Source organism: Fringilla coelebs, assembly GCF_963513975.1.
Source record: "Fringilla coelebs genome assembly, chromosome: 6".
In the NCBI taxonomy this organism is placed as follows: Eukaryota; Metazoa; Chordata; class Aves; order Passeriformes; family Fringillidae; genus Fringilla; species Fringilla coelebs.
Genome location: NC_140034.1, coordinates 51,499,668 through 51,525,989, shown reverse-complemented (window position 1 = coordinate 51,525,989; position 26,322 = coordinate 51,499,668). Strand labels below are relative to the sequence as shown.

The window sequence follows — 26,322 nt, the reverse complement described above, 5'->3', positions numbered from 1 at the left end:
GATTCTGACCCTACAAAGGTTCAATAAACTTGCAGGCTGTCAGACTCATTTGAAGGCTAAAAGATAACTTTCTATGTAACAGTAGCATTTACATTAGGTTTTTGCTCCCTAGTTTAGGTTTTCTCTCTTGTTTCTTTTTCTCTTTTTCCCTTTATTTTTGGGATGAAGTGGATTGGTGGATGGGGAGGTGAGTTTTTTGGGGTGATACAAGTCTTTCCTTACAGGCACCTCTGTAAATGGCTGAGCACTTTTCTGCCATGTTCATGTTGTTTGCATTTTTTCTACATATGCTGGGACAATACCAGCATCACCTACATTAAAATATTCATCCAAAATAAGCTTTAAAGGAAAATTGAAAAGTCAGTTAATATTGCCATATATATCAGTCTTAACTGCACAGGAAGGAGCAAACTTACATCAGTAAATTTGACAAATCTTGAGAAATTGTCTTTAGGAACTCAATTTGTCTTTAGTTGAAAGCAAACCACTTTGTTCTACTTGACATTTATGGAGGCTTTGAAATGTAACATTTAAATAATCACTCCTTTTAAATGTTGATGATGATGATTTTTATCAAGTTTTGACATATTTTTCTTCCCACCCCTCCAACCCACCCCCCGCTTCTGATTTTGGGTTTGGGAAAAGTGGACTTTCAAAACCAGCAGCACAAAAGCACACACTATATTTTTTTAATATGTCAGATCAGTCTCCCATCTTTTTGAGGGTCTCTTCAGCTTATTTTTGTCTTGAACAGAAAAGCAGATCTTGGAAAATTAACGTTACACATACATGCCAACAGCTATTGTTCTCCTTACGCTGTGTTTATCTCTCTTATTTTTCTCACATTAAGAGTTAAAAAGTGATTTAGATTTAACACAGTAAAAGTATTGAACTGGTGTGTGGAAAACATTAAAAAAACTGCTTACTCTCTGTGGAATGTACAGTCCTAGAAAGCTTGGCCAGCATTAGCAGGCTGCCTTTTTTGTCCCAAGCAATCCCTTTTCCAGTCGGAACAGGCAGTTCTGTAACAGTCCTGTAATCTTGATAATGTAATGCTAACAATAACAAGGAGACACGGGAGGAATTTAGGGAGCTTCAGTGTGGAAAAAAATGTTACCAACCAGGGGAAAAAAAAAATCTCTGCTTAATCTGGGAAAATTGATACAAGGCAGCAGAGAAGGACAAGTAGACCTGGAGTCTGTGGTCAGCATGATTGACTCTGCCTCTGGAGCTGCAGTTTACAGATTTTCTGACTGTGTTTGTGGCAGAACTGCTTGGAATAAAGTGGTTTAGAGAATGTCCCTTGACTGTGATAGGTCTGTTAGTATAGGGATTTTTGTGTGTTGTCAGCCCCCAGCTTGTTTTGCAGCATCACATTACAGTGGCTTCTCAAGCAGTCTGGACTTCCTGTGGGTTTGAGTAAACAAGAAGTTTCGTAACACTCCTTATTTTTGCATTAGCTGTGCTGTTAATGGTCATAAAAATTGGTAGTTCTGGTCAGACCCTGGGTGACAGTGCTGTAAACCATGGTAGATATTTTAGTTTATAAACTAAGCAACATCTTAGAAACCACGCAGACTGGTGTCAGCAGAGCCACAGAATTCTTCAGAAATAACTCCTGTAGCATCAGGTGGAGTAAATACTGTTCCTTTTCTTTCTCAAAGAACTCTGCTGGTATTTTAGGAACCTTATCATGATATGAAAATACATTCCTCCCTCATTTTGCAAAATATTTCTCAAGGGATTACAATGACAGAAGAAATGGCCACTGAGAGCTGTGCTTTACACTGGAGAACCGTGGGATATAGTCAATGGAGGAGCTAAAGATATCCCAATTATATTAGGGATTCTGGCTTTTGCATCCCTTGGATGACATCCTGGCCTTTACTCATATCATCATGTCCTCTCTTCAGTCACAGCATGACACTGCTGCTAAGAGAGCAGAATGAAGGCAAAATAAATCATGGTACTGGGCTGTTTCTTTGCCAGTGTGCAGCAGTGGCACAGAAGCGAGACCCATCTTTTGGGCACACAACTTTATACACAGGGCTGAAACTAAGTTCACTGCTTTTGGGATTACCAAGTAGTTAAAAAAACAGCTAGAAATTGATAAAGATTCTTTATATTACCTGGGGTTTTAAAAGTGTCCTAAGACGGCTTTACTTAAAGAATCCTGAGGCCAATAGAGAAAACTGCTTGTGATGTTTTCATATCACAAGCAGATTTGAAAATTATATTCAAAAATTCATCATTTCACTATTAGAAAACATTTCCATAATAGAGCTGCACTTTAAAGGTGAGAGCTTTTTTATTCCTTGGGATAGCTGTGGTGTGGTCAGACTTCCAGTCACAGCTATGGTGTTTGCAGGTATCACACAGTGCTGTTGCTGGGGTCTCCACATACTCTGATGGGGGGAAGAACCACACCAAACCAGTGATCTTTTGTGAACTTGGTATCAAGCTCTGTTCATCAGACAGGCCAGCACCTGAAGCACACACCTACTTCTCACAAGTTATTTCCATTTATAGCACTGGGCTGTGATAAACTTGGCTGTGGATGTGCAAGAGCAGCAGTAGAGGGTTTCGTTTTTCAGGATCATCACTACACTGATTGCATTTTATAGAATGAAAAGCAACCTGGAGTTCAGCCTTTACACACAATAGTAGTTCAATGAGTTAATTGTCATTTGGGCTTGCTGAAGCTTAATTGACTTTTCTTCTCACAGATATCCACGTTTCTAGAAAGCAGAAATGACCATGACTGCCAACAAGAACAGCAGTGTCAACAGCAGAGCTGGAGGGAGTAAGGTGCCTCAGGACACTCTGGATAGGTAAGTGGAGAACTGCAGGATTTGTAGATTTTGAGTAGTCTGTGTTTGGAACAAGATGTCTGTTCAAGGGTAAGCAACCTCTATTCTGACAGAAAGAGAGCTTTGCTGAGCTGAGGGAAGTTTTTTGTAGGGAGTGGAGGACCCAAGGTATGAAGAACATACCTTATTGAACAATTGCTGCTCATGGGCTGGTTATGATGGGAGTGATTGCAAGGAAGGACCTGTGTGGAAGGTGCTGTATAGATCTCAGAAATTTTGGGCTGAATTCCTCAGTCATGTGATTGCATGCTCTCCTGCACTGCCACTCTCCAGTTGGTGTTTTGCATTTGTTTGTGTCACATTTCCTCTGCTGTTTCTGCCTTCACAGACCATAGTCAGACTGTCTCCTGTTGCAGGTCAATCAGTGGGTGGGAAAGGTCTGAATGTAAAGGGCAGGGCTCATCTGTTGCTTTGCTTATTTGTCCTTTCTGTAGCATTAAAATAATTTGCAAAGTAGATTATCTTTGTAATTCACAGTTAGGGGAAAAACTAAACTTTTAAAAATGCGCAGTCAAAGAAAGATGCAGAAAACCAGCATCCATTCTGGGTTTTTTATTAGGTATATTATGCTGTGGTAGAGCTCAGCAGAGGTGGGCTCTATATCCTTGTACACTTCCCAGTTTGTGTGTTTGCCATCTCCTAGTACAAAATAGAAAAAAGATAAAATAATAAGGGCCAGGGGGCTTAAGGAATTTCTAGAGAGATATTAATATGTGGATATTAATAACTGTTACTTAATGGTCTCTGGAGCTCTCAAGTTGCTTATTGTCCTTCCACCAGAGCAGACAGATTGGTGCTCGGAACTTGGGTCTAGACTTTGGCAAACTTTGGACAAGTCTCTTATTTCGAAATAATTTCCATTCTGAATAGCTTAGAAAGTACTGTGGGATACTAAGTTATTGGATAGTAACTGTCAAATAAAATGTCATCATCTGTTTCGATTAGAATTTGTCAGGAAGAGATTTTTCCAAGTACAAGTAAGAGCCTGAAGCTAAGGACAATCTTTAAGGTGCACTTGCACAACAAGGGATGAGATGAATAGATGGTCATGCACAATTTCTCCATCCATTATTTTGCCTTATGTAATCTTCACCTGTCTCTTGAGAAACCCTGCAAGAGGATGTTATCTGAGCCAACCATGAGCATTCTTCCTTTGACTCAGACTGTAAATCAGTGTTGTAAGTGCTGGCATCATAAAAGTTTAAAGGTTGCAAAATTTATTGTAAACATGTTCAAAGATTCACTTAAAATGAACAGTCTCTATCTCTATTTATTGTGGGATTTGACTGGGCATTTGGAAACCTGCACATGTACTTGATAATCTGTGGTAGCAGAGTTTCAGTTAGTGCTGATACTGGCATAACACAGGTGTAACAGTCTCCTGGTTGCTAAGATATATTTTTAAGAATTATTTTCTTGTCAGTCTTAGTTTTGGTGGGGTTTATTGTTTCAAGATTGTTCAGTTGATGGTCTTAAAGGTATTTTCCAACCTCAATTATTCTGTGATTCTAAGATGCAAAGTGTGATTCAGGGATATGGTGACATCAGCTGGTTCAACATTTTGTGATTCCTTACAGGTCAGAAGCAAAGGTCAGTAAAGTCTCTAGAAGTCTTTCTAATTACTTTGGCTGTGATTCAGATCCCTGTAGATAATGAATTTAAATTTTAATAATAAAAATCCTCAGTGAAAAGAATGTGCCTCCACGTAGACATCCATACAGCTGCATGCTTTGCAGGCATTAAGACTTTTGCAGTAACTAAAATTCCCTTGGTCCTCACCAGAGTGGGAATTAACTGTCATGAATCACCAGAGCCATTTTTCCACCAGAGTTGTTTGAATGGCACTTCAGGAAATGAGGGAAAGACAGAGAACAGAGCAAGGATGTTATTTGGGAGGATAACTGTGAATTTCACCTGAGAATCTGGTTGTGGGATTCATGGGTTTCTGCTATGAGCACAGGAGGGGAAATAGAACTCTTGGATCTGAAGAAAGTGAAGTGTTTTAAACAAAACTACACTAATGCATTTTTTAAAGGTACCTGAAGTTCACTCACCACTTGTTAAAACGTGAGATTTGTGTGTGTGTTAGGAGAGAAAACTTGACTGTGCTCAGAATGGGAAAATTGTAGAATGACAACGGTGGTTGAAGGCAGGAAGCATTTTCACTACAAGAGTAGATTTATTGTGACTCTTCATCCTAGAAAGGAAATTGAAGGGATTGAAGGGGAAGAGAAGTATCTGAAATAATATATAGAACAGATATGATAAATAGAGGAAAAAATACTCTTTCCATTTAAGAACTAATACTAATCCAATGAAACCAGAAGATAACAGGTTGAGAATCAGTCGAAAAGAAGGCATTTTTCAGCAGCATGTTTTTAAACCATTAAACTTACTCTTATGTGATGCTGCAATCAGAAAAATCCATGGAAGAAAAATCTTCTAAAGCCCTTTAGTCACAGAAATAAAATCTCTGAGTCAACAGACTTAAGCTGGTTAAGTTGCACTGCACGTTCTTATCCTCTTCTCCAGGCACCTGCTAACTCTCATGGTCAGTGACAAAACCTTGGACCAGGAATGCTTTTTTGGTCCAAGCCAGAAGGAACATTCTGATGTTGTTTGGAACAAGAGTCAGTTACAGGAAGCAAATTGGAGAAATTGCAGAGTTGTTATGCTTACAAAAGGAGACTCTGGCTTTCACTGAGCTTCCAGAGCACAACTTTAATCCTTCCTTGTGAGTCACTGAGGTGAATGCCAAGGAATGGAAGGATAGGAAAGCACCTTGTGGGTAGCTGGAAGCGACTTCTTAGCAATTCTGGCAGGAAGCAGCTCTATGAAATCTTAATCCTTCAGCAGGGGACAAAGGAGCCCATAGCATGATTGCAGCTAGTGCACAACCACGACCCTGTTGCATCAAATGAGTTTGATTTCACCATAGTTATGAGGATCAGTGTAATTCTGAGGAAACCTTAGGAGAACAGAAGCCACACAAAGGCATAGTGGTGTTTGTAGCTCTCTCTCCTTACAACATGGCTTTCTTTCTCTCAGCAAATGATTTAATATTTATCTGGAGTACTTGGGTTTTATCAAAAATGCTATTTGTTATTAGTATTTGTCCAAAACTTGTGTTTTTTCCAGTGCAATCAAAGGTTAATGTAGAAATGGTACTACTGTCTTTGACTCAAAAATCACCTCTACAGTGTACTGTATTAAAACAGGCCAATAGTTATGTCTATGAAGTCATGCTCTAGTTAGCAAAATGCAGCTTTCAGACTTGTAGGCTGTGTAATATAACAGATACAAGGAGTAAAAAAAATCCTGAACAAAAGATTTATGTATCATTATATCAATATATATCTTAAAATTGCAGCTCAGTTTGAGATGCTAGATACAACAAGGACCAGTCCAGAGCTGAAAAATATTTAGAGTTGTGTGGCTACATAACTTCTGTAAATAATCCTTAATGTCTTTGCCTCTGGCTAATATGCCATCTCTTAACTCTGCATCTCAAGGCATTTTATACACTTGAGCCTTCTCAAATACTGCAGTAACTGAAGCACAGGGTTTGTTTTTTATCTGAGTTTATTGCCTGAGACATAAATAGCATCAGATTTTGAAGATACTGACTTCTTCCTGTGTATTTGTAAGTAGCAGAATTTCTCCTTGGCTGTAAAATTTTCTGTGGTGCAGGGTGTGCCTTATGTATGGGTCCCAACTTGGAGAAGAGGGCTTTGGAAAGCTCAAAAACATTTTACAAAAGCAATTACAGTGAACAAAAATTAAGTTTGCTGCAGATAGAAGTTTTACGAGCATGGTGACTTTGGTAGACTATGTAGAGGGACTGCTGTGATAAGCAAGAACAAATATTCAAACAAACTTTCCAATTTAGTGTCTCTGAGTTGGATTTGGGAAGATAGCCAAGGCAGAAACCAACCCCAATTCCAGTTGTGGAAAAAGGCTGTGTCTGAGAAAAACTGTTCGCAGAGGCTATGTGTCCAAGGAAAGCTGTGCCACTGGAATCACAGGTGTTTTGTCACAGTCTGGATTTTGTGGATTGGGGATTGTTGTCATTCCACCCAAGCTCCACAGGAAAGGTGGTGTCCTCACCAGAGGATGTTGGTGGAGGATGTTCTCCAGCTGAGCAATCATGATTTATTGGCACAATAAGCTGGGGGCACTGATGTCAGGGGTTGCTGTAGCAAGACACCAGAGATTTGTGCAAAAAAAGAATTCCATCTGTAATTTGCCACTAGCACCAAGTTACAAAGTGTCTATTAAAATAAGAGTCATAAAACTTCTTTCTAAATACTTTTAGTTGAATCTTTGAACCAAATACACTCTGAGATCCAACTCATGATATCAGATTTCAGTTTTTACTTTCTTCTTGCTTGGGAAGAACTTAGCTGAGTACCTACAAACCTCTAGATATAGGCTTTGTTTTTTATCTCTCAGCAGCATGTGAGGACATTCATGATGCCACTGAGAGTTTGTCACCCCCATTAGCCTAACCTGCTGAGATATGTTTGCACTGACTTTGTGGCACAGAACTTTTTCTTTCTCCAGAATTTAAGTTAATAGGACAGAAATTTAATTGGTGGAGCTACCTTACCTCCAGTGAAGGCAACAGAGAAGAACAACAGAGTCTGGCCTGATGTAACTAGAGACACCCCCAGAATGTTTCAGGTGGATTGTTTATAGTTCTGTAAGTATCAAATAAAATAATGACTTACATTTCTGGACAATGTAAGCCCAGGTTACTTGACTAGATTAATTTCTAGGTTACTAGAAATACTGTTTTGGGTTGGTTTCCTGTCTCCATCATGCACGCAGGTCCATGCTCAGCCGTTTCACATGCGTGTCAAGGTCCTGTGTTTTATCACTGCATTTCTCTCAAGGCAGAAACAATCTTAGAAAAGTCTTAGAAACTAAGAAAACTTCTAGAAAAATCTTAGTTGAAGGAAGACTTTGTGCTTTAGCCTTAAAAACCTGAGATGTATGATCACTTCCAAAATCAGTCATACTCAAGCCAGGCTCATTCAGTTTTATATCAAATGTATTTATTTATTTTAAAGTGAAATTAATTCTTGGTCCACATTACTGAATCCAACTAAAATACTTTGTTTCTCTTGAAAGGATTATGTAGTTATGGGCTGGGCAGAAGTCTAGAAATATTTTGCCTTAGGAATTGACACCTCCAGAATTCTTAAATAAAAGAATGTGTAGATATATCCAGTGTTGGAGTTAAGCAGTGCTCTGCTGTCAGTGCTTGAGTAGGGCTGGCAGTTTTTTTTCTCTGCTGGCTTGAACTTAGAGTGCTTCATTTTCTTCCCTTTCTACAGTAAATTTTCATTTCAAAGATAATCTCGTGTCTTGAGGAAAACTCATCTGTTTAGGGAGAAGAGTCATCTTCAGAGAGGTGGCAGGACATGTCTCTTATTTAGAGACATCCCTTCATGGATGCAAATGTGGGGCCTTTTGTTTGTGTTATCAGATATGTACGCCTTTAATTCTTATTCAATCCTTCTGCTACTCCTAATACAAGAAAACCAAATTAACCAGTGCTCCTCAGCTCTATGTTGAACTGTATGCACTGCCCAAATTTATTGTCAGGTCATTCATGCAGATGTGATCCAGTCTGCCTGCACTGACAATGAATTACCTTGTGACTAATGCAGAAGAGCTGTGTTCATATCCAGGGTGGATGGCTCCAGGGGCAGATAGTGGAGGACAACACTGAACAATTCCTTCACCAATAGTTACAGAGCCTTGGGAGGGAGATAACTCTGCATCCACCACAGGGGAGCCCTGGTCCTACTGTAAAAAATTACTACCAGTAAGATAAACAAAATGTAATTAATTGCATTCATGTATTTCATGTGAATATCAATTCAAAGACCATGAGATATATTTTTTTTCCATACCCTGAGTTTTCTGATTGGAGAGCATTGAGAAGAATGCAATAACTTGCAAATCAAAAGATGCATCTTCAGCTCTGTGTTGCTCTAAAGCAATGAGGTTTTGATCTTATTAGAAATTCTAATGCGTGCAATTTTCCCGCTAATTTTTGAGCGATTGCCATTGTCTTAGAACATTTATGATAAAGTATTTTTGCATCTCTTACTCTTTCCTTGCTTAGTATGTGGAAGTATTGCTGTGAGTGATAGAAAAGCTGCTTGTTTCCCTTGTGGATGCCTGCATTTCAATTACAGGTGAAAGGCTCCATTTTAATTAAAGGTGAAAGGTGCTCTCTGTCTGGCTTACACTTAGTACACAGGAACAGGGAAGGCAGCAGGTCTAGAAGTGGTTGCTGGTTGCTTACAACTTTTGACATTTGTGCATAGTGTGGAAGGTTAGTGGATACTGTTTTGTGCATATTTGGGCAGGCAAGTTGTATTTGAGGGCTCTGAGGAGGAAGGAGTGAGAGCAGCTTGAAAAGGAGAGTCAGTTATGTATGCCTAAAGTGGGAAGCCAAGGTTTTTTTTCATTTTTATTAAAAAAAAATAAATTCTGTTGCCCCATCAGTTGTGGGGTGGCCTGGGCTAAAACATCTCCCAGTTTTTCCAGCAAGAGCAGCCATCAGGGACTTGGTTAGAGCAAGAGGCCTGTGGTGTGAGTTAAGCTCACATGGTCTCAGCATGTCCCAGCCTCTCCTCACTGTCTGGGCTGGGACCTCTCCCTCTGCTGTGGGAGATCTCCTGGCAGCTGAGCAGCGCTCAAGGCAATGAGGCACTCCACTCTGAACTGATGAGATGGATTTTCCCTGCCAAAAGTATTTGCCTACTGCTCAGAAGTACTAGTGAGAACATTTATGAGCTCTTTATGAATTTGTGAGAAAGAAAAAAACAAATCCCCTGTAGAAAATGTTTGTTACTTCAGAAGAGAACCAAGTTTTAATATTTTGACAGTGAGCTTCAGAACAGGAAGAATAGTGATTTAATAAAATTCTAAGACTAAGCAATATGCTCAGTTATTGGAGCTGCAACGAAACGTGCCTTTTTTATTTTCTTTAAACCACTGAGATTTAGAAAACCATACAAATAAACTTCAGCCAAATAACGATGAAAATCGAATAACTGATATGAAATCTATTAGCAAATATTGTACCCTTCCCTTTACAAGCAGAAACAGCCTGAAACATGCAGCTGACAAATTTTCCACAGCTCAGTTCCCAGCAGTGCAGAATTTCCTTTGGTTCAGAAGGGAACAGGAGCTGTTGTTTACCCTGGGAGACTGGAGGTGCATTTGGGACATGAAGCTCTGGCAGCTCTGCTCTGAACTGGGCCATGGGAGGTGGGAGGGCCATCAAGAACAGAAACATTTGCAGTGGGAAGGAGTCACAGTGCTGGTTCAGATGACCCTGAGGCTGGGAAGGGTTTGAATGCAGGCTTTGACTGTTGTGCTGCCGTTATCTGGGCGAGCGGCAGCGGTGCCGCGCTGATTTCCGACGGTCAGGGCGCGATGTTCCCCTCCCTCACTGGGCACTGCTGGGCACTGACCCCGGCCTGGCAGCGCTTGAGCCAGGCTGCAGCCTCTGCAAGTCACTCAGCAGGGCTGCAGTAACACTCTGATGGGCACAGTGCTCTACAGACACGAGAGGAATGGTTTGTCAGATGAGGTGACAGCGTCTCCAATTCTATCACGAGTTAGAACTGGAGAAGTGGACCTGCTTCTGGATACATCCTTTGGGCTTCCTCAAACAGTTGATAGTGGGGCAATTTGCTATCCCATTTCTGTTGCTGGCTGGTTTGTTTCACTTTAATTTTAAAAATCCATTCAGGAAGAATGCACTTGTCAGTCAAACAAATCACTTTTTCTTAGCTGGAAATTTTATCAATATCTCCCTCCCATTTGCGCAGGTTCCTAGGAAAAACACTCCAAGAAACTCTAAAATTTTGATTGGATTTTGCTTCATAAAGCTTCAGATCAAGTTGATTTTATTATTACTTAAAGGCTACAGGAATGTAGTGAATTCCTTCCCATTGTAATTTATTTCTCATGACACTTTGAATGCTTTATGTTTTTATATTAAGCAAATCATAGCTTATCATTAAAATTACCTTTTCTCTTTTATTAGGGGTTATATTTGCCAAAACCACTGGAAACTAAAAAATTAAAAAGAGAAACTAAGAAGTCTTTAAAAAACAGAGTTCTAGATGAGAGGTTACGCTAAAGAGGCATTTTTAATGCAACTATTGCAGGATGAAGACTGCAATATTGCAATACCGTGCAATATTGCACTACTTAGACTAACACTGCAATCCTTAATTGTTTAATCACTATATTTACAATAAAGTACTGAGGGGTACTAAGATCTGAAATAAACTTAGATATTTTTACAGGAAATTATTACAAGAGCTTGAATTTGGAAATATTTCTCATATTTTTCTAGTGCTTTTTCTGCACTGAACTGTAGTGAATAGAAGCAATGAGGAAGACACATGTTAAAACACCCACAGGAGTCCCCACATGTGCAGTATCAGAGAATCAGCACAAGTTTTATGTGAATTTGTTTTTTGGGTGGCAATAAGAAGTGAGACTGAAGTCCTCAGGGAGTAGGACATAGTAGTCATGTGCATAACATTTTTACATCATAATGCCAATATTTCATTTTTTCTGGAATGAAACCCTATTGCTTTCTGGACCAGGTAGATGCTGACCATCTCACTGGAAAGACCATCAAAGATGCAAGTGATGAGTGTTGCAAATGATTTTTCATGTTCTGTGAATATCTGTCCATTTAGGAGCTAAGACACTCATCTCTTTACACTTGAGCTCTTGAAAAGTCACCAATGTGGGCAAACAATTTCCCTTCAGTCTGAATTTGAATCAATAGCTTAGAAATGAAAGGGTCTGTGTTCTCTTATCAGTTTCTTGCACTGTTTGGTTATCCTAAGAAGATATTTTCCACTTGTGCAGAGCACACCATTAAAAGAAGACATAGCAGAATTTTTGAAGATTGAATTTGAAAGGAAGATCTGAATGTAATAAGATAGATAATGTTTCTCCCCAGAGTGGAAAAAAACCAACCCATTTACCTGGGAAAACAAAGCAAGAAGTGCACAGACATAGCACCCTCACAGGCTTCATCCTCTAAATAACATAGCCGCTATTCATCAGGCAATATTGTGTGATGAAACTGGGAATTAGCTCAGTGCTTGATTCAGTCTCCACACCGAGCATCACCTTCAGTCCTCACACTCGAGGAACGAACATTGACAGCAAATGGTCCTTAAAAGCAAAATAAACTGTAAGCACTTTTCACCAAGCAGGAAAACAGGGTCAATGGAAATACACAGGTAGCATCCATTTTATTAAAATACATTCCTCCAAAAATGCCCATAGTTCCTGGGAGACTTTTTGAATTGTGACTTTTGGCACAATTCCCATCATGCACTCTGAAGTTATTTCCATTCTGGCCAGGTCCTGTGTATAGAACTGGCAGTGTGTCACAAGGGAATGCATCACATTCCCTTGGCACCAGGGAACCCTGGAGCTGTTGAGCAGCAGGCATCTGGTAGGATGGGCTTCAGTGCTGAAAGCACAACTAAATGTAACCGTTGTAACAGATATGATGTTCCTAATAACTAAATAACACTGAAAAAATGGATTTAGTGAGTCTATCCATAAAATTCTATTGTAGTCAACGGGAATGTCAGCTCCTTTAAGAGCCTGAATGCTTTTTTTGAGAGCCTAAATATCCTGTTTTTTATTAACCAGAGAGGAAAATTTTGCCCAGAGCATCCATATGCTGTTCCTGAAGGTCTTTGTTAAAGCGCTATTCTCATAAAGGAAATATTTTATGATTATCATATTAATTCTGAGCTTTATTGCCAATATCTGCTAGTATTTTATTGTGAGGGAGCTGTAGGAAATTGCTGAAGTAAATGAGAAGTATTAATTTGTTTTCTTCTCTCCTTAGCTATAGAAAGAAAATGTTAGGTCTGTAAAACAGGGTCACTTCAACATAGGTGATCCACAGTACTGTGGCTGTAGAGCAAGTACTTTTTTGGCAAACAATTAACAGCAGCTAATAGATGGAAATGGTATTTTTCAGTCTGGATTCCTAGGATAAGCCCATCATGCATCACAATTTCCTAAAAGCAAGCTTTTTCCAGGTAACAACATAACTATTTGGCTGTAAAAGCAGAGTTCATTGCAGTGGCAGTAGCACAGAAAGGCTTTGTGATTCAAATTCTGCTAGCTAGAGGCTCAGAAGGTCCTTTTAACAGCTAATGCAGGCAGGCAGGTGGGCTGCTGGTACAGGGCACTTCGGTGCTGGGATGGGCAGTGTCGGTGATGCTCAGGTGTGGGCAGCGCCGCTTAATCCTCCTGTTGTCACAGTGTGGATGTCTCCAGCTGACTCATCTGTTTTATTCTGCAGTGGGACACTCACCCTGACTCACCCTGGCTGCTGAGGCCAGAAGAGGAGCTGTCAGTGCAGATAACCAACAAATGCCCAGTAATGAGACTGCTTTCACACCAGACCATTGCCCCCTTGATTTGTGCTGGGGTGGGAAGGCACTTTATGTCAACACAGGCAGAGGGGAGATGGCAGACAGCCTGTGGCCATTTGTTGGCAGGGACCTGAAAGGGTTTGAATGTGGATTTTAAACCTCTCCCTTTCCTGTCAAATAGTACTGTCACCCATGTGGGCTTCAAGATAGGGGCTGAGCCTGGCAGGCTTTCTGTGTCTGTGTGTGTGTGGTTTGGTCCCTGACACAGCTTCTATGATTTCTTTAGCATCAGGCAGCTGGAGTGCCTCACTTCAGAGCTTCAGGAATGAATTGCAAACTGTTGCTTCCTGTAACTTTAAAATAAAAACTCAATTTTTGTGGGCTACAAAGAGCAAACTTCTGGCTTGCCAGATTTCCCACACACCGGTGCCTTCAAAGCCAACACGTGAGACTGCAGAGAAAGGCTTTGCTCCTGTTTTGTTAAACATTAACAGCAGTTTCCTCCCCTTAAGCACACAAAGGGACAGAGGTTTGACAAACCCTCTCAGTGTGTCATTTGCTGCTTGACAAGAGAAGCAGGCAGCGTTCAGCGAGCACAGAGGCTACGGCACAGCATGGACTGAGAATTCCTGCATCTCCATTCTGCATCTTTCCAGGAGGGAAGAGCTCCTGAGTAAGTCTGGGTGTGCTGAAGTGATGGCAGTGGTGGGCAGCTGTGTGCTTGTCAGAGGCATGAGGGGAGGAAACAACGCAGCAGAAGGGAAGAGCATGAAGTGTCACAGCACTGAATTCCTTAGTGTCCTTTCCCAGTTTTGCAGGAGATGGAATGTCTGCTCACAGGCAGGAACTCAACAGCAACCTTCTGCTTACTCAAAGTAGCTATAGCAGTAGCTTTAATTTCCAGAGTTTGCAGTTTTGGAAGTGTAGGAAGAGTGACTTTGTAGGACTAAAACTCATTTTGAAAGCCCTTTTCTTCCCTTCCTCCCTCTACCTCTCTTACTCTCAGGCAGAACCTCATCTGTCTAAGGCTAAATGCCTGTTTCTTGTCTTGAGATTCCTTTTTATCCCCTTTAATTCTTAAAGGTGATTATTAAGTTATGCAGCACTGTTCATATCCATGCCAAGCTGAACTTGTTTTTATTGTATAGCAAGTGCTGGTCCATTAGAGAGAGATCATAGTTGTTTATCCTTAGGCTGAATATGCCTTACAATGACTTTACTAACTGCTGAGATGAAAACACAGGATTAAATGAGGTGCTGCTGGCACACTTTTGTGTGTTGTCTTGGTTTTGATGCCTGGTTTCAGGTCTTGGGTTTTTGTGGCATCTTTTTTTTAATATACTTTATGTGAAATATGCTTTCTATGAGACAACTGGCATTTTTTTCCCCCCATTGAATAAAGAGCATAAGTCACAGTCTTGTGCTTTTCAGGAAAAAATCAGTATTATGGGTCCAACTCTGTGAGGTTCTGAGGGATGTAATTTAGGGTCAGAATCTGGACTTCAATATACTGCTACAAATATTCACTATCTGAGACCCCATGGGCTGCTGGAAGGAGTTTGTTGTTTGTGTTGTAGTTTGTAGGGAGCAAATACTTTCAGAGCTGATGAGCTTATAAATGTTGCCTGTTGGTTTTTCTTGCAGCTTTATACACAGATGTTGGTATTGCTTCACTTGCACCATAGCATTTTTATTTTCTGGATGCTTTGCCTGGTGCTACCTATGTGGTTTCCTGTAAGGACATGAAACTTAGTTTTGTCCTGGAAGTGAAAGGATGTGACAGGAAAAATGTCTTGCTTTTAGTTGCTCTAAGTTAATGTTTAGTTGCCCTAAAGTGAGCAAAACTTTCAGTTTACTGTGCAGCGTTTAGTTGCAGGGCAGTGGCCACAAAATATTTTCATCCTTAGGGTTATACTACATACAAATTCTCTCACATGAAGTAAAGAGTGCAGTGAAATGTTAATACATATTGGCCTGCTCCTTATAGAACCTAGTGTAAAACTAAATCCACAGTTTTATAAGAAGCCAAGTTCTTGTGAGAATCAAAAGCTTATAAAGGATATATAAATCCCCCAGCTATTATTCTGATTCCAAATTTAGGCTTGAGGTCCCACAGCTCTTGTAGGTGTGGTGCTGAAATCTGGTCTGGGAGGCTCATTTCAGCTGGATGAGTAATGGACACGTTTAAGTTACCCTTGATCACAGTGAACAAAGTCGTGGGGAGTGTCTTTCCCTGACCTAACTCTGCTCCTGTTGGCAGCTATGGGCAGCAAAAGGCAGAGAGAAGCCAATGTCTGAATCTTTTGGAAAGTTTCCTTTAAATCATGTTTCTGAATATTGGTGTGCATGGTGCTCCAGCACTGGCTGATTGTTCATTTGTTAATATGCAGTGAAACTGAATTAGGGCCAGATGTAGCCCTCAGTCAAGTTAAATTTGGCCTTATCTGGACTTTCAGGTAAATAAGTGTGATAGCAACAAGAATTGCAAATCCCAGCTTGGCTTTTTCCTGTTGCCTTTCTTCCCCTTTTCTTCTTTTTTTAAAATTTATTTTAAAGTTTATGTGTATATGCCAACAGATTGGGGAATAAATAGATCAAAGAGTTTTTCAAAACTCTGTTCAACTAAGGAAAAACCCCAACAACTTTTGGCTGGCCAGTTTTTTCATATGATGCTCAGTTGTGGGTATGCCCAACACATTTCCTCATTTTCCTGGCTTGTTTAGCTGAAAGTAGAGCGAAGCACACTGTAACCAGTCAGATGTAGTAACCTAATTTAATTTTCAGTGCAAATGTTATTTAAACGTTTAAACTGAAACTTTGTTTTTCATAAGTGTGCAGTTGCACCAGAGCAATGCCTTAAATCTTCCTGCACTAACTTCTGCATCAGTTTGGATCTTTAGCAGCTTCTCCTTAGCAACACTTGATTTGTGCTAACATAAGGCAGAAGAAAATCTAACACTGGTTAATAGATTTTTAAAGGAATTGAATGAAAAGAAATTCCCTCATAAGTTCAAGCATATAACTTCTTAATCTGTACAAAGCCATTGTATTGGCCAAGGCCGAGCCCGTCAGCGCCGATGGCAGCGCCTCCGGGATGACGTATTTAAGAAGTGAAAAAAGTTACTGTGCAGGAGCTATAGCAGCCAAAGAGGAGAGGAGTGAGACTGTGTGAGAGGAACAGCCCTGCCTGCGCCAAGGTCAGCGCAGAGGGAGGGGCAGGAGGTGCTCCAGGCGCTGGAGCTGAGATACCCCCGCAGCCCATGGTGAGGCAGCTGTGCCCCTGCAGCCCATGGAGGACCACGGGGATGCAGAGATCCACCTGCAGCCTGTGGAGGAGCCCATGCCAGGGCGGGTGGATGCCTGAAGGAGGCCGTGACCCCATGGGAAGCCTGTGCTGCGGCGGGCTCCTGGCAGGACCTGTGGACCTGTGGAAAGAAGAGCCCACTCTGGAGAAGGATTGCTGGCAGGACCTGTGATCTCGGGGTGGACCCACACTGGAACCGCCTGTTCCTGAAGGACTGCGCCCTGTGGAAGGGACCCACCCAGAGCAGTTAATGAAGAGCTACAGCCATGGGAAGGACCCACCTTGGAGAATTTTCTGGAGAACTGTCTCCCGTGGGAGACACCACGTGCCAGAGCAAAGGAAGACTGTAACTGTCTCCCATGGGACAGACCCCGTGCTGGAGCAGGGGAGAAGGGTGACTGTCTCCAGTGGGAGAAACCCCATTCCAGAGCTGGGAAAAAATGTTCCTGTCTCCAGTGGGTGCAATCCCATTCCAGAGCAGGGAAAAAATATTCCTGTCTCCAGTGGGAGCAATCCTATTCTGGAGCAGGGGAAAAATGTTCCTATCTGCTATAGGAGCATCCCCATTCTGGAGCAGGGGAAAAATGTTCCTGTCTGCATTGGGAACAACCCCACTCTGGAGCAGGGGAAAAATGTTCCTGTCTGCTTTGGGAGCAACCCCATTCTGGAGCAGGAGAAAAATGTTCCTGTCTGCTATAGGAGCATCCCCATTCTGGAGCAGGAGAAAAACGTTCCTGTCTGCTTTGGGAGCAACCCCATTCTGGAGCAGGGGAAAAATGTTCCTGTCTGCTTTGGGAGCAACCCCATTCTGGAGCAGGGGAAAAATGTTCCTGTCTGCTTTGGGAGCAACCCCATTCTGGAGCAGGAGAAAAATGTTCCTGTCTGCTTTGGGAGCAACCCCATTCCAGAGCAGGGGAAAAATGTTCCTGTCTGCTTTGGGAGCAACCCCCTTCTGGAGCAGGGAAAAATTGCTCCTGTCTCCAGTGGGAGAGATGCCATTCCAGAGCAAGGGAAGAGTGTAACTGTCTCCATTGGGAGTGATCCCATGCTAGAGCAAGGGACGCTTATAATTGTCTCCAGTGGGAGAGACCCCATTCCAGAGCAGGGGAAAGGTGTGAATGTCTCCAGTGGGAGCGACCCCAGTCCGGAGCAAGGGAAGAGTGCAGTGAGTGTCTGCAGTGAGGGTGATCCCATTGTGGAGCAGGAGAAAAGTGTGACTATCTCCAGTGGGAATGACCCCATTCTGGTGCAGGGGGAGAGTCTGAATGTCTCCAGTGGGAGAGACCCCATGCCGGAACAAGAAAAGAGTGTAATAACTGTTTTCAGTGGGAGCGATCCCATTCCAGAGCAGGGGAAGAGTGGGACTGACCCCATTCAAGAGCAAGGCAAGAGTGTAACAGCTGTCTCCAGCGAGAGTGACCCCATTCCAGAGCAGGGGAAGAGTGTGAAGAGTCCTCTCCATGAGGAAGAAGGAGCAGCAGGAATGCCGTATGATGAGCCCACCACAGCCCCCGTTCCCCGCAGCTCTGAGCTGCTGCGGCAAAAGAGGTAGAGAAAATGGGGAGTAAAGCTCAGGAAGAAAAGGGAGGGGTGGGGGAAAGATGCTTTTAAGGTTTGGGTATATTTCTCATGATGATACTCAGATTTGATTGATAATTGATAGATTTTTCCCCCAAATGGTGTGATGGTAATTGGTAAGGAGTATCTTCCTGTCCTTATCTCAACCCATGAGCTTTTTGTCCCCTGTCCAGCTCAGGAGGGGGAGGGACAGAGCAGCTTTGGTGGGCATCTGGCATCCAGCCACATTTATGCACACTGGCAAGTGTACCAAGGGTCATGTTTGTCATCGTAGCTGGAATATATTTTGCATTCCATAAGGTCAGATCGACTGAAGAAAATTATGATAAGAGAGGCCAGGGGTATAAACTTGGAAATCTTTCCTCCTTCAGATATGGGATGTAACCTCTGCAGATGAGACACGTTGTGTACTCAATTAATAGGTTTCCTTCTCTCTTCCTTGCTTTGGCACCTCCATGAGTCATCCTTTGCTTATCAACTGCTCCCTTGCCTTCTGCTTCTCCAGGTGCCAAAAAAAAACCCCAAAAAAACCCCCCTGCATCTGATTTCTTTCTTTCAGTTGTTTATATAAAAGAGATATTGTGTATGTGTGAGAGATATTACTACTGCTCCTGCCCAGAGTCTGTTATGAAAGTTGGGCCACTTCTTAGAAAACAAAAAAAAAAAAGTGTAACTTTTGATAGGAAAACTGTTTTCACTATTCTCAAAGGTTGCAATTAATGTCAGTGTGCGTGTGAGTAACAGACAAGTCTAGAGGTGCAGTTGTATAACTCAGTGACTGGAAAGTTCACAGAGGATGGTGATAGGATTTATTATGTTGGAAAAATAGTCTGAGACACAGAGATCTTTGGTGATTGAAGCACGAGGAAGTCCACTCTTCTAAGGGACAAAAGAGAGAGGGCAAAACTTTTAAAATGAAGTTCAAGATGAAGAACAAGGGCACATTTCTCAGCTGGGTCATTCTTTGTGCAAATCATGTCCTTCAGGGAACAGATAAGTTTTCCTAGTGTGGAGTGTGCTGGTTTTATGCCAGCACTTCAGCTTTTTGCTTACAGAGGAAGGTTGCAGCAAGCTGAACTGAGTTGTTCCAGTTGTCTTGCCAACAGCATGGCACCCAGCTGCTGGTCAGAGATGAGTCAGCCCCTCAGGCCTGAGCACTCTTTGCACAGAGTTTGAGATCAGAATTGGCTCTTCTTTTGCCCTGCCTCAGATGGTCCATATGCCTTGTGACCTCCCTCCCCAGCGCACGAGCTCCGACTGCACAGTGCAGTGAGGCTGTGTTTAGACAGGGTGATGTTGAGGTTCTTCTGCAATCACAGAGATAGTGCAGGAGATTCTATTCTGCTGGTATTTTAAATTTTATTTCATTTTGTTTTGCTTTGCTCTTTATTTCCTCTGCAGTTCAGTAACTCCAGAAGCAACGCAGACCTTTTCAATCTCTTTAGTATTATCCTGTGTGACATATTATATTTTCTCCAGATATCTCAGGCCTCAGACTTGATGGACTGTGATACTGGTAGTTGAAATGATGACAGAAATTAAGAATCCTGTTTCATAGCAGACAGATGGACAATGGCTTTTGGTTTTATAATCTGCTCTTCTGGGATGCTTTCTCACTGTGTTAGATGATCTAAATAATGCAAAACTGAACAAAAGAAACCTCTACAGAAAGATCTCACTGGACACTGGCAGCACATTGGGGACCACAGCTAAGCTGGTGGAACTGGAAGGAAAATGTGGATACTGGTAAGAAAGGCAAATAAAATATTTTACATTTATTCTGAAACAAATTCCTCTGAGTAGATGAGATTAAGAAAGTTTGTAGAAGATGGGAGTTCTGAATTTGTATTATTTTTCTGTCCCTGTTGGGTAGTTATACTTGAGTCTATTTGATGAGGTTTTGCATGACCTAAAAGCTAATTTATATGAGAAGCAGGGAAAGCAGATTTGTCTCTATTCTGGATTAGTGTGCAGCCAGGATTTAGGACTTTTTGACTTCCTGTTCAGATCTTTTCTCTGTGGATATAGAGTATTTCAGTAAAGTATAGAGTGACCTTGTGAGGTTTTCTGACTTGTCAGGACAGAAGAGGGATGAGCCTATTTCCCAACAACTTTCCAAACCCAAATTTCAGATTTGGAGGTTGCCAAACCCAGAATGCCCTCAGATATCTCGAAAACTGAGCGTCACAATTCATAAAAATAATTTTTAATGCTTCCAAAATTGCATTTGTGTGAGCACAGAAAACTTGGAAATCTTTGTCAGAATTAGTTCTACAGAGTTTGTTGCTTTGATATTGCAGGACAGATGAGCAAGCCTGTTGAAAAATCACCTGTGCCTTGAAAAAGCAAAGTTTAGAGCCTCTATGTGTACTGGGATTTTTAATAGTCAGCATGTTCAGACAGGCTGCTAAGAACAAGTTTCAAGGAAAGGCAGTTCTTAAATAGACAAATGAAGGTTTGTGCTTTCTGCCTGGTTTAAGAAAATGCCATCTCTTGCTGCATTGCCACTCCCTCTCCTGCAAAACTCCCAAGATCTTAAGATATCAGGTAAGACTAAAATATACAGAACCAATTCCAGAACAATAACTACAGTGGAGCTGTAATAATGGAAATATCTATTGCATAAATTACTATTCAGAACATGTTATGGGAAAAGAGTAACTCGTGGGGAGGCTTCCCTTTTTCAACTTTGAATTATGTTTTCTGAGGAGAAAGTGAGAGATGGTCCTATGAAACCAGTGCAGTGTACTTTGGTGGAAAAGAGAGAATGGCTTACTCTGATACTTCTGATCTTGCTTTTTGACTTTACCACAGTCAGCTTTTGATGTCTGTGATGGAAAGTACAGCCCAGTCTTGTTGTATTCTTTGCCTTGGGTAGTTATTTGTGTCTGAACAGAGGAGGTGAAAAAGACTTAAAGGGGGAATTGTTTAAAGACCATCCTGCCCTTGCCTCGTAACAGATGAGAAAACAGCCATAACTCTGGAGTGGCAGGGAATCTAACCCTCTGAGTCTAGATAATTTCACAATTTCCTGTTATCTTCTTCCCCCTCACTTGGCAAAGACACCTAGTGCCTGTTGATTGATGGCATTTTCTTTTACAGTCATTCCTCACGGTCAGATTAGTCTTGCTGTCTTGGCTTTATGGATCCAGGCTCATTCAAGTATTTAGGATCTGACTCATCAACTTTGATTTCTTTGCCCTTGTTTTGTACAGTGGTATGGTGTAGAGCATAGTTGCCACTTCATGTAATTTACTTTGGCAGAATGCCTCCTGCATTTCCCTGATGTAAATCAGATCTTTTTGCTTCTGAGCCCTAAAAGCACAGTTGAGCAGCAGTCAGCTGTGATTGTGTGTACTTCTCTTCATGAACCAGCTGCAAAGGCCCAGAGCTCTGGGGTGGGGGGGTGTTAAACACAGGAATTCACCACAGCACCCCTGCAAATCCACCCCACAATTGTTATCATTGACTCAGTACTTCTTAGGAGCACAGACACCAGGGCTTTTAAAAACCACACACAGAGCTTGATCTTTTTTTTGTCTGTTTCACAGTCCTATCATTCTGTAGCAAGTTCTGATATGGTTTCAGTTTTTATTTAAATGGAAAGTATCAAAACTCCTTGGGGAAAAAAAATCAGAAGTACAATCAGGAAAATAATTGGTGTTTCTATTTTTGTTCTATTTTTAAACATTTTGTGATTTGTTGTCTACTTTGATTTTACTGCTCGTTCTCTCCAAATGCTGGGACTTTTCCATCCCAGCACAAGTTTATGAGAGTGAGCCTATTTCAAACAATATTATAATGCAGACTCACTGCTCAGTTTAGAAAGCACAAGTTTTTGTCTTGTTTTTGTCACAATCCCAAAGTCAGCAACAACAGGGGCATGTTATCTGGCATGCAGATTTTCGGGGATTTTTAGCCAGACTCCTGGTGAGAGCTCAAAGATTATAAAGGGTCTGGTGCAAGAGGGTTTGTTCTGCTGCCATGTACCTCACTTTCTTTTCCAAGAGAGAGGCAAGATGTGACAAGTTGCACCACTTGTTCCAGCACCAAGTTGAATCAGCTCAAAAATCACCTTACTGGCGTGTGCCCTGCACTTGAGTGCGAAAAGTTCATCTCCTTTATTTGCCATAAACTCTTATTTAGATTTAATATAATTAAATACAATCTGTAATTATCTACTTCAGTTATGGAGAAAATGAAAATGCTGTGTGCTGTGAGAGTGCAGAATATATTATAATAGAAATGATTACTGCCAAATAAGAGTGGATTTAAATTCAGTAGTGCAGGAGGTCCCTTTGGTCTTAATGTTCCCTTAATCCCTAGTTACAAGAAGTAACAATAACTCAGGTTTTAAAGTCCGTTTCTGCTCCTGGAACAATTAATACACTGAAAGACTCAATTTATATTTTTTGATTGAGTATACAAAGCAGCAGTCTAAGCTTAGATGATCATTTATATTTGAAAAGAAAAAGAACTAAAAGGATCATCAATACATGGGATCCTCGTGGGCCACCTCAACTAAGCAGCAAAGCTTAGATTCTTAGACTTAGATCACCTGTTCTGGTGATGGTTGTACATTTTACCCTCATGCTAACCCAGTTAGACCAGCCTGACTCCCTGCATTTGTCCCCTGCTTGCAGCAATGCCTGGCTGAGTCTTTGCAGCAGTCACTGCCTCTGCCTGCCTGTCCCCTCTGGTGAGGAAAGGAAATGGCACATTGTCACAAGGAGATAATGCTGAATCCACGCTGCTCTCTGAAATAACTCCTTCTGTAACTCATCTCAAAGTGCAACCCCACCACTGGCTGCTGCTGTTTGACAGCTAAAAGTGGACTTCTCACAGTCCTTGGGAGGAAAGCATAGAGGAAATTTATTACTAATTCTTGTGTAGAGAGAGAAAGAGTGAATTTTTGGAGAAGTGTCCCTCATCATTGCTTCTGTCAGAGTCCTTATGCTCTTTTGGTCTCCTTAAATTACTCTGCCTTTTTACAGCTGAGGAGGCCTGGGAGATTGCTGTACTGCAGTGGTGTGTTCAGTTTCTGTTTGTGCAGAAATATTGATTTGTACTGGGAGCTTTCCCAAGAATGTCTGACAAAGGCAGAAGAGTTTATGTGCTCTGTTTGTTTGCTCTGTGATGTTCTGGCAGCGCTGCCCTTGTGGGGTGTGAAACTGTACTGGTTTCAAGGAGCTGTGGTTACTGAACCTCTGCAAAAGGCTTGTTCTGTGCAGGTCACAAAAGGAAGGGGACAAAACCACTGTTTCTAATTAGAGCTTCTATTGGTCTCTACGTGTTTTCTCTCCTCTGCCTGCTTTGTCAAATCAAGTGGAAGTTTGATATAAATGAATATCATAGTGAGTCATTTCATCTGTTTTCAGCAGCAGCACACCAAAATGTGCCTGGTATAGTGAATGGTTCCAACTAGCAGGTGAGCAGGGTGTACTTCCCTCTCACTTTGCCTGGCTCTGGGAAGGATGGATTCTAGGATCTGCACTCAGAGTGGCTGGCAGTTGGTAGCTGAACATTCCTTAGCATTCTCTCTTACAAATTTCCAGAGAATTTCAGAGTTACATCCTCATTTACCTATCAGGGCAGCTTTAATGTATATATTAAAAATGAGTTTTGCTGCCCTTGCAAAGAGAAATTTCTGTTGCTTTTGCTTCAGATCTCCATATAAATATTAGCTAGAACAACAAGAAGTCTCTAGTGCTGGCCAAATCTACTCGTTCCCAAAGTCACAATCCTATGGTCACAGCTGATTCTGATGTTACTGCTACCCTCAAACAGGTTAGGTTGTCCTGATGAAATGCCATAATGCCCTGAGAAGAACCAGGAATGAGAAAAAAACCCCTAAATAAAATATTTAGAAAGCAATATTTTTTTTATAACAAAAGTGGGGAGAACTGAGAAATAAAGCCAGTGCTGGGATTCTTTGCACTCAACATCAGTGTCACTGGGAAATGATGGGACCTCATCAACAGGAGCCTGGAAAACCCAGGACCTTTTTGTCATCATGTTCCTTGTTCTTCTTTCAGTAAATGGGCTCCCATGCATGAGCATGTTGGAGTGGGAAATTCCCTGGAGCAGAGAGCCAAAATCTCCCCTGCTATTCTGTACGTGTCAGTTCAAGAGGAGCAAATGGGATTTACAAAACTGAAAAATTGCTGAGTGGCTTCTTCCAGCTTGCCTTTCCTGAGGACAGGATGATCTGTGGGGTCAGTGCTGACACTTCAGGAAAGCTAAAACAGTGCTGCAGAGTGCAGAGTCTGAGCTGCCTAGCTCAGAGGTCAGAACAGGGCAGTGAGAGTTGGGAGTCCTGTAACTCTTTCAAGGCAAGTCACTTAAGCACCCTCTAGTCACTGTTAAAGCCTGAAATGCAAACTAAGATTTTTCTTAGTGTATATAAAGTGTATATATTGGATAAAGTGTATACTGGATCTTGGATCCCTCAATAAATGCACATTCTGATTATCCACCCATACTCTGATTCCCAAGGCACAAACCCAGCTCTAGAGCCACCCTTCTGGCTGCCTCCCATTGTTAAAAGTTAGTCATGAAGTTGTGGGAAGTTTCTGTGCCCTTTGCTCCTCTCTTCTGGAGCTGATGTTTGGCACTGGAAGCAGGAAGGAGCTTCTGCTCAACAGGCTCAAAAGACCAAGCCCCCTAGTTTTAAATACTAATTTTGTATTGCTCACTTTCAGAGTGGTTTCCAGGAATTAAATTTTTCCTCTTCTACAAACAGACAAATGTTAGCATCACATTTTGCAGGAAGAAGATTGGTGTCTTGTCCAAAATTGAAGACTTTTTGACTTTTGGGTCAGATAGAGGGTGAGAACTCAGGCACTTTTGGCACTAATAATGAGCCCTTTTCCATCCCCATAGATTTTCAGTACAAGTTAGCCTTGCTAAAAGGCAGGGGCTCAGTTTTTTCATCTTTTGCCTTGTGATGAGTAGGTTGCAAACTATCTTAAAGGAAGTGTGTCTGTTCTGTTCAGTTTCCTCTTACTGTGGGTAACTGCTGATTTCTCAAGGAACAAATCACAACAGCAAAGCTGAGTGTGGTCTAGAGAGCTGGAAAGCACCTCTTGGATTTGTTCCTGGTGAGCAGCAATGAATCCCAGCAGAAAGGTGCTTCCAGGACCTGTCACCTGTTTAGAGGACACTGTGGGCTGCTTGGCAGCCTTTGAGACTGCAATGCACACCTGACTTGCCAGGGGTTTGGGCACTGCATACCTAGGGCTGTGTGTTGGAAGAATGTCCTTAGGGGATCAGAGCAACTGATAATGGTGTCTTTGATATCCTCAAAGACATAATCCTTGCCCAGAATGAAGGTCTTGGTCAAGGGAGCTTGTTAAGAAAGCTAAACTTGATTCCTTCATCTCTTTTTATAGATGATATTTGGAAAGTTTATGCAATGATATGCATTAAGTGCTGCACCATATCATTCTGTGTGTAGAAAACTTCAGTTAAAAGCACTTTGCTTTACAATCTTTCTGTGGAAGGTTGCAAGTTTCCTAATGATTCATCTCTGTCCAGTAATACTGGTTTTAAAGTCTGTGGAGCTATTGTGCTTTCAAGAGAACATTCTTCTAGTGGAAGTAAGTTTCTTGGGGAAGAACCATTTTATTATCTATGATCAGCTTTTGGACTTGTTTTTCTCCTTCATTCTGTTACTTACCAGCATCCTTTAGAGAATGCATGCTGAAACCTTTGGGACAAAGCTCTGTTCCTCTTTGTTGTTGAATAAGTCCTAAAGATTCCCTCTGAATTACTCAAATTTAGAGTGTAACAGTGTAAAACCAGAATCTATTTCTCAACTGAGGTAACCCAAGTCTTTGAGGGCAAACTCCTTCAGAAGGCCTGGGGCTCTGCTGCCCCAGTCTAGCACAGTGGAAGTGATTGGGAGTTTTGTAATTGAATTTGGAGGTTTCAAGATGAAGCCTTAATTGCAGTTACCTTACTGGGAACCTGGGCCTTAAAAGAATGGCTCGTACCTCTTAAGGAGAAATGTTTTACAACTTCTTCATGTTATGCAAACCATAATTTTCCCCTTTTCCTCTTACCCTGATGAATTGCCAAACCTTTTCCTGACAGTGCAAAGAGCTGAAAAGATATT

The 26,322-nt window shown here is 41.6% G+C and overlaps 1 protein-coding gene across 3 annotated transcripts in view; it reads left to right on the top strand.

Moving 5' to 3' along the window:
- The window catches only part of DENND2B (DENN domain containing 2B), a gene marked incomplete at its 5' end in the record, with an annotated part of 151,688 nt that overhangs the window by 62,783 nt on the left and 62,583 nt on the right, over positions 1–26,322 (top strand). For 2 of the 3 annotated variants that reach the window (XM_084208170.1, XM_084208171.1), the window contains one exon: positions 2,727–2,831. In XM_084208170.1, coding sequence (XP_084064296.1) covers positions 2,752–2,831 — 80 coding nt within the window. Of the gene's footprint in view, positions 1–2,726; positions 2,832–16,878; positions 18,177–26,322 lie in introns of those variants that run through there. The other variant, XM_084208169.1, reaches the window with a different exon arrangement.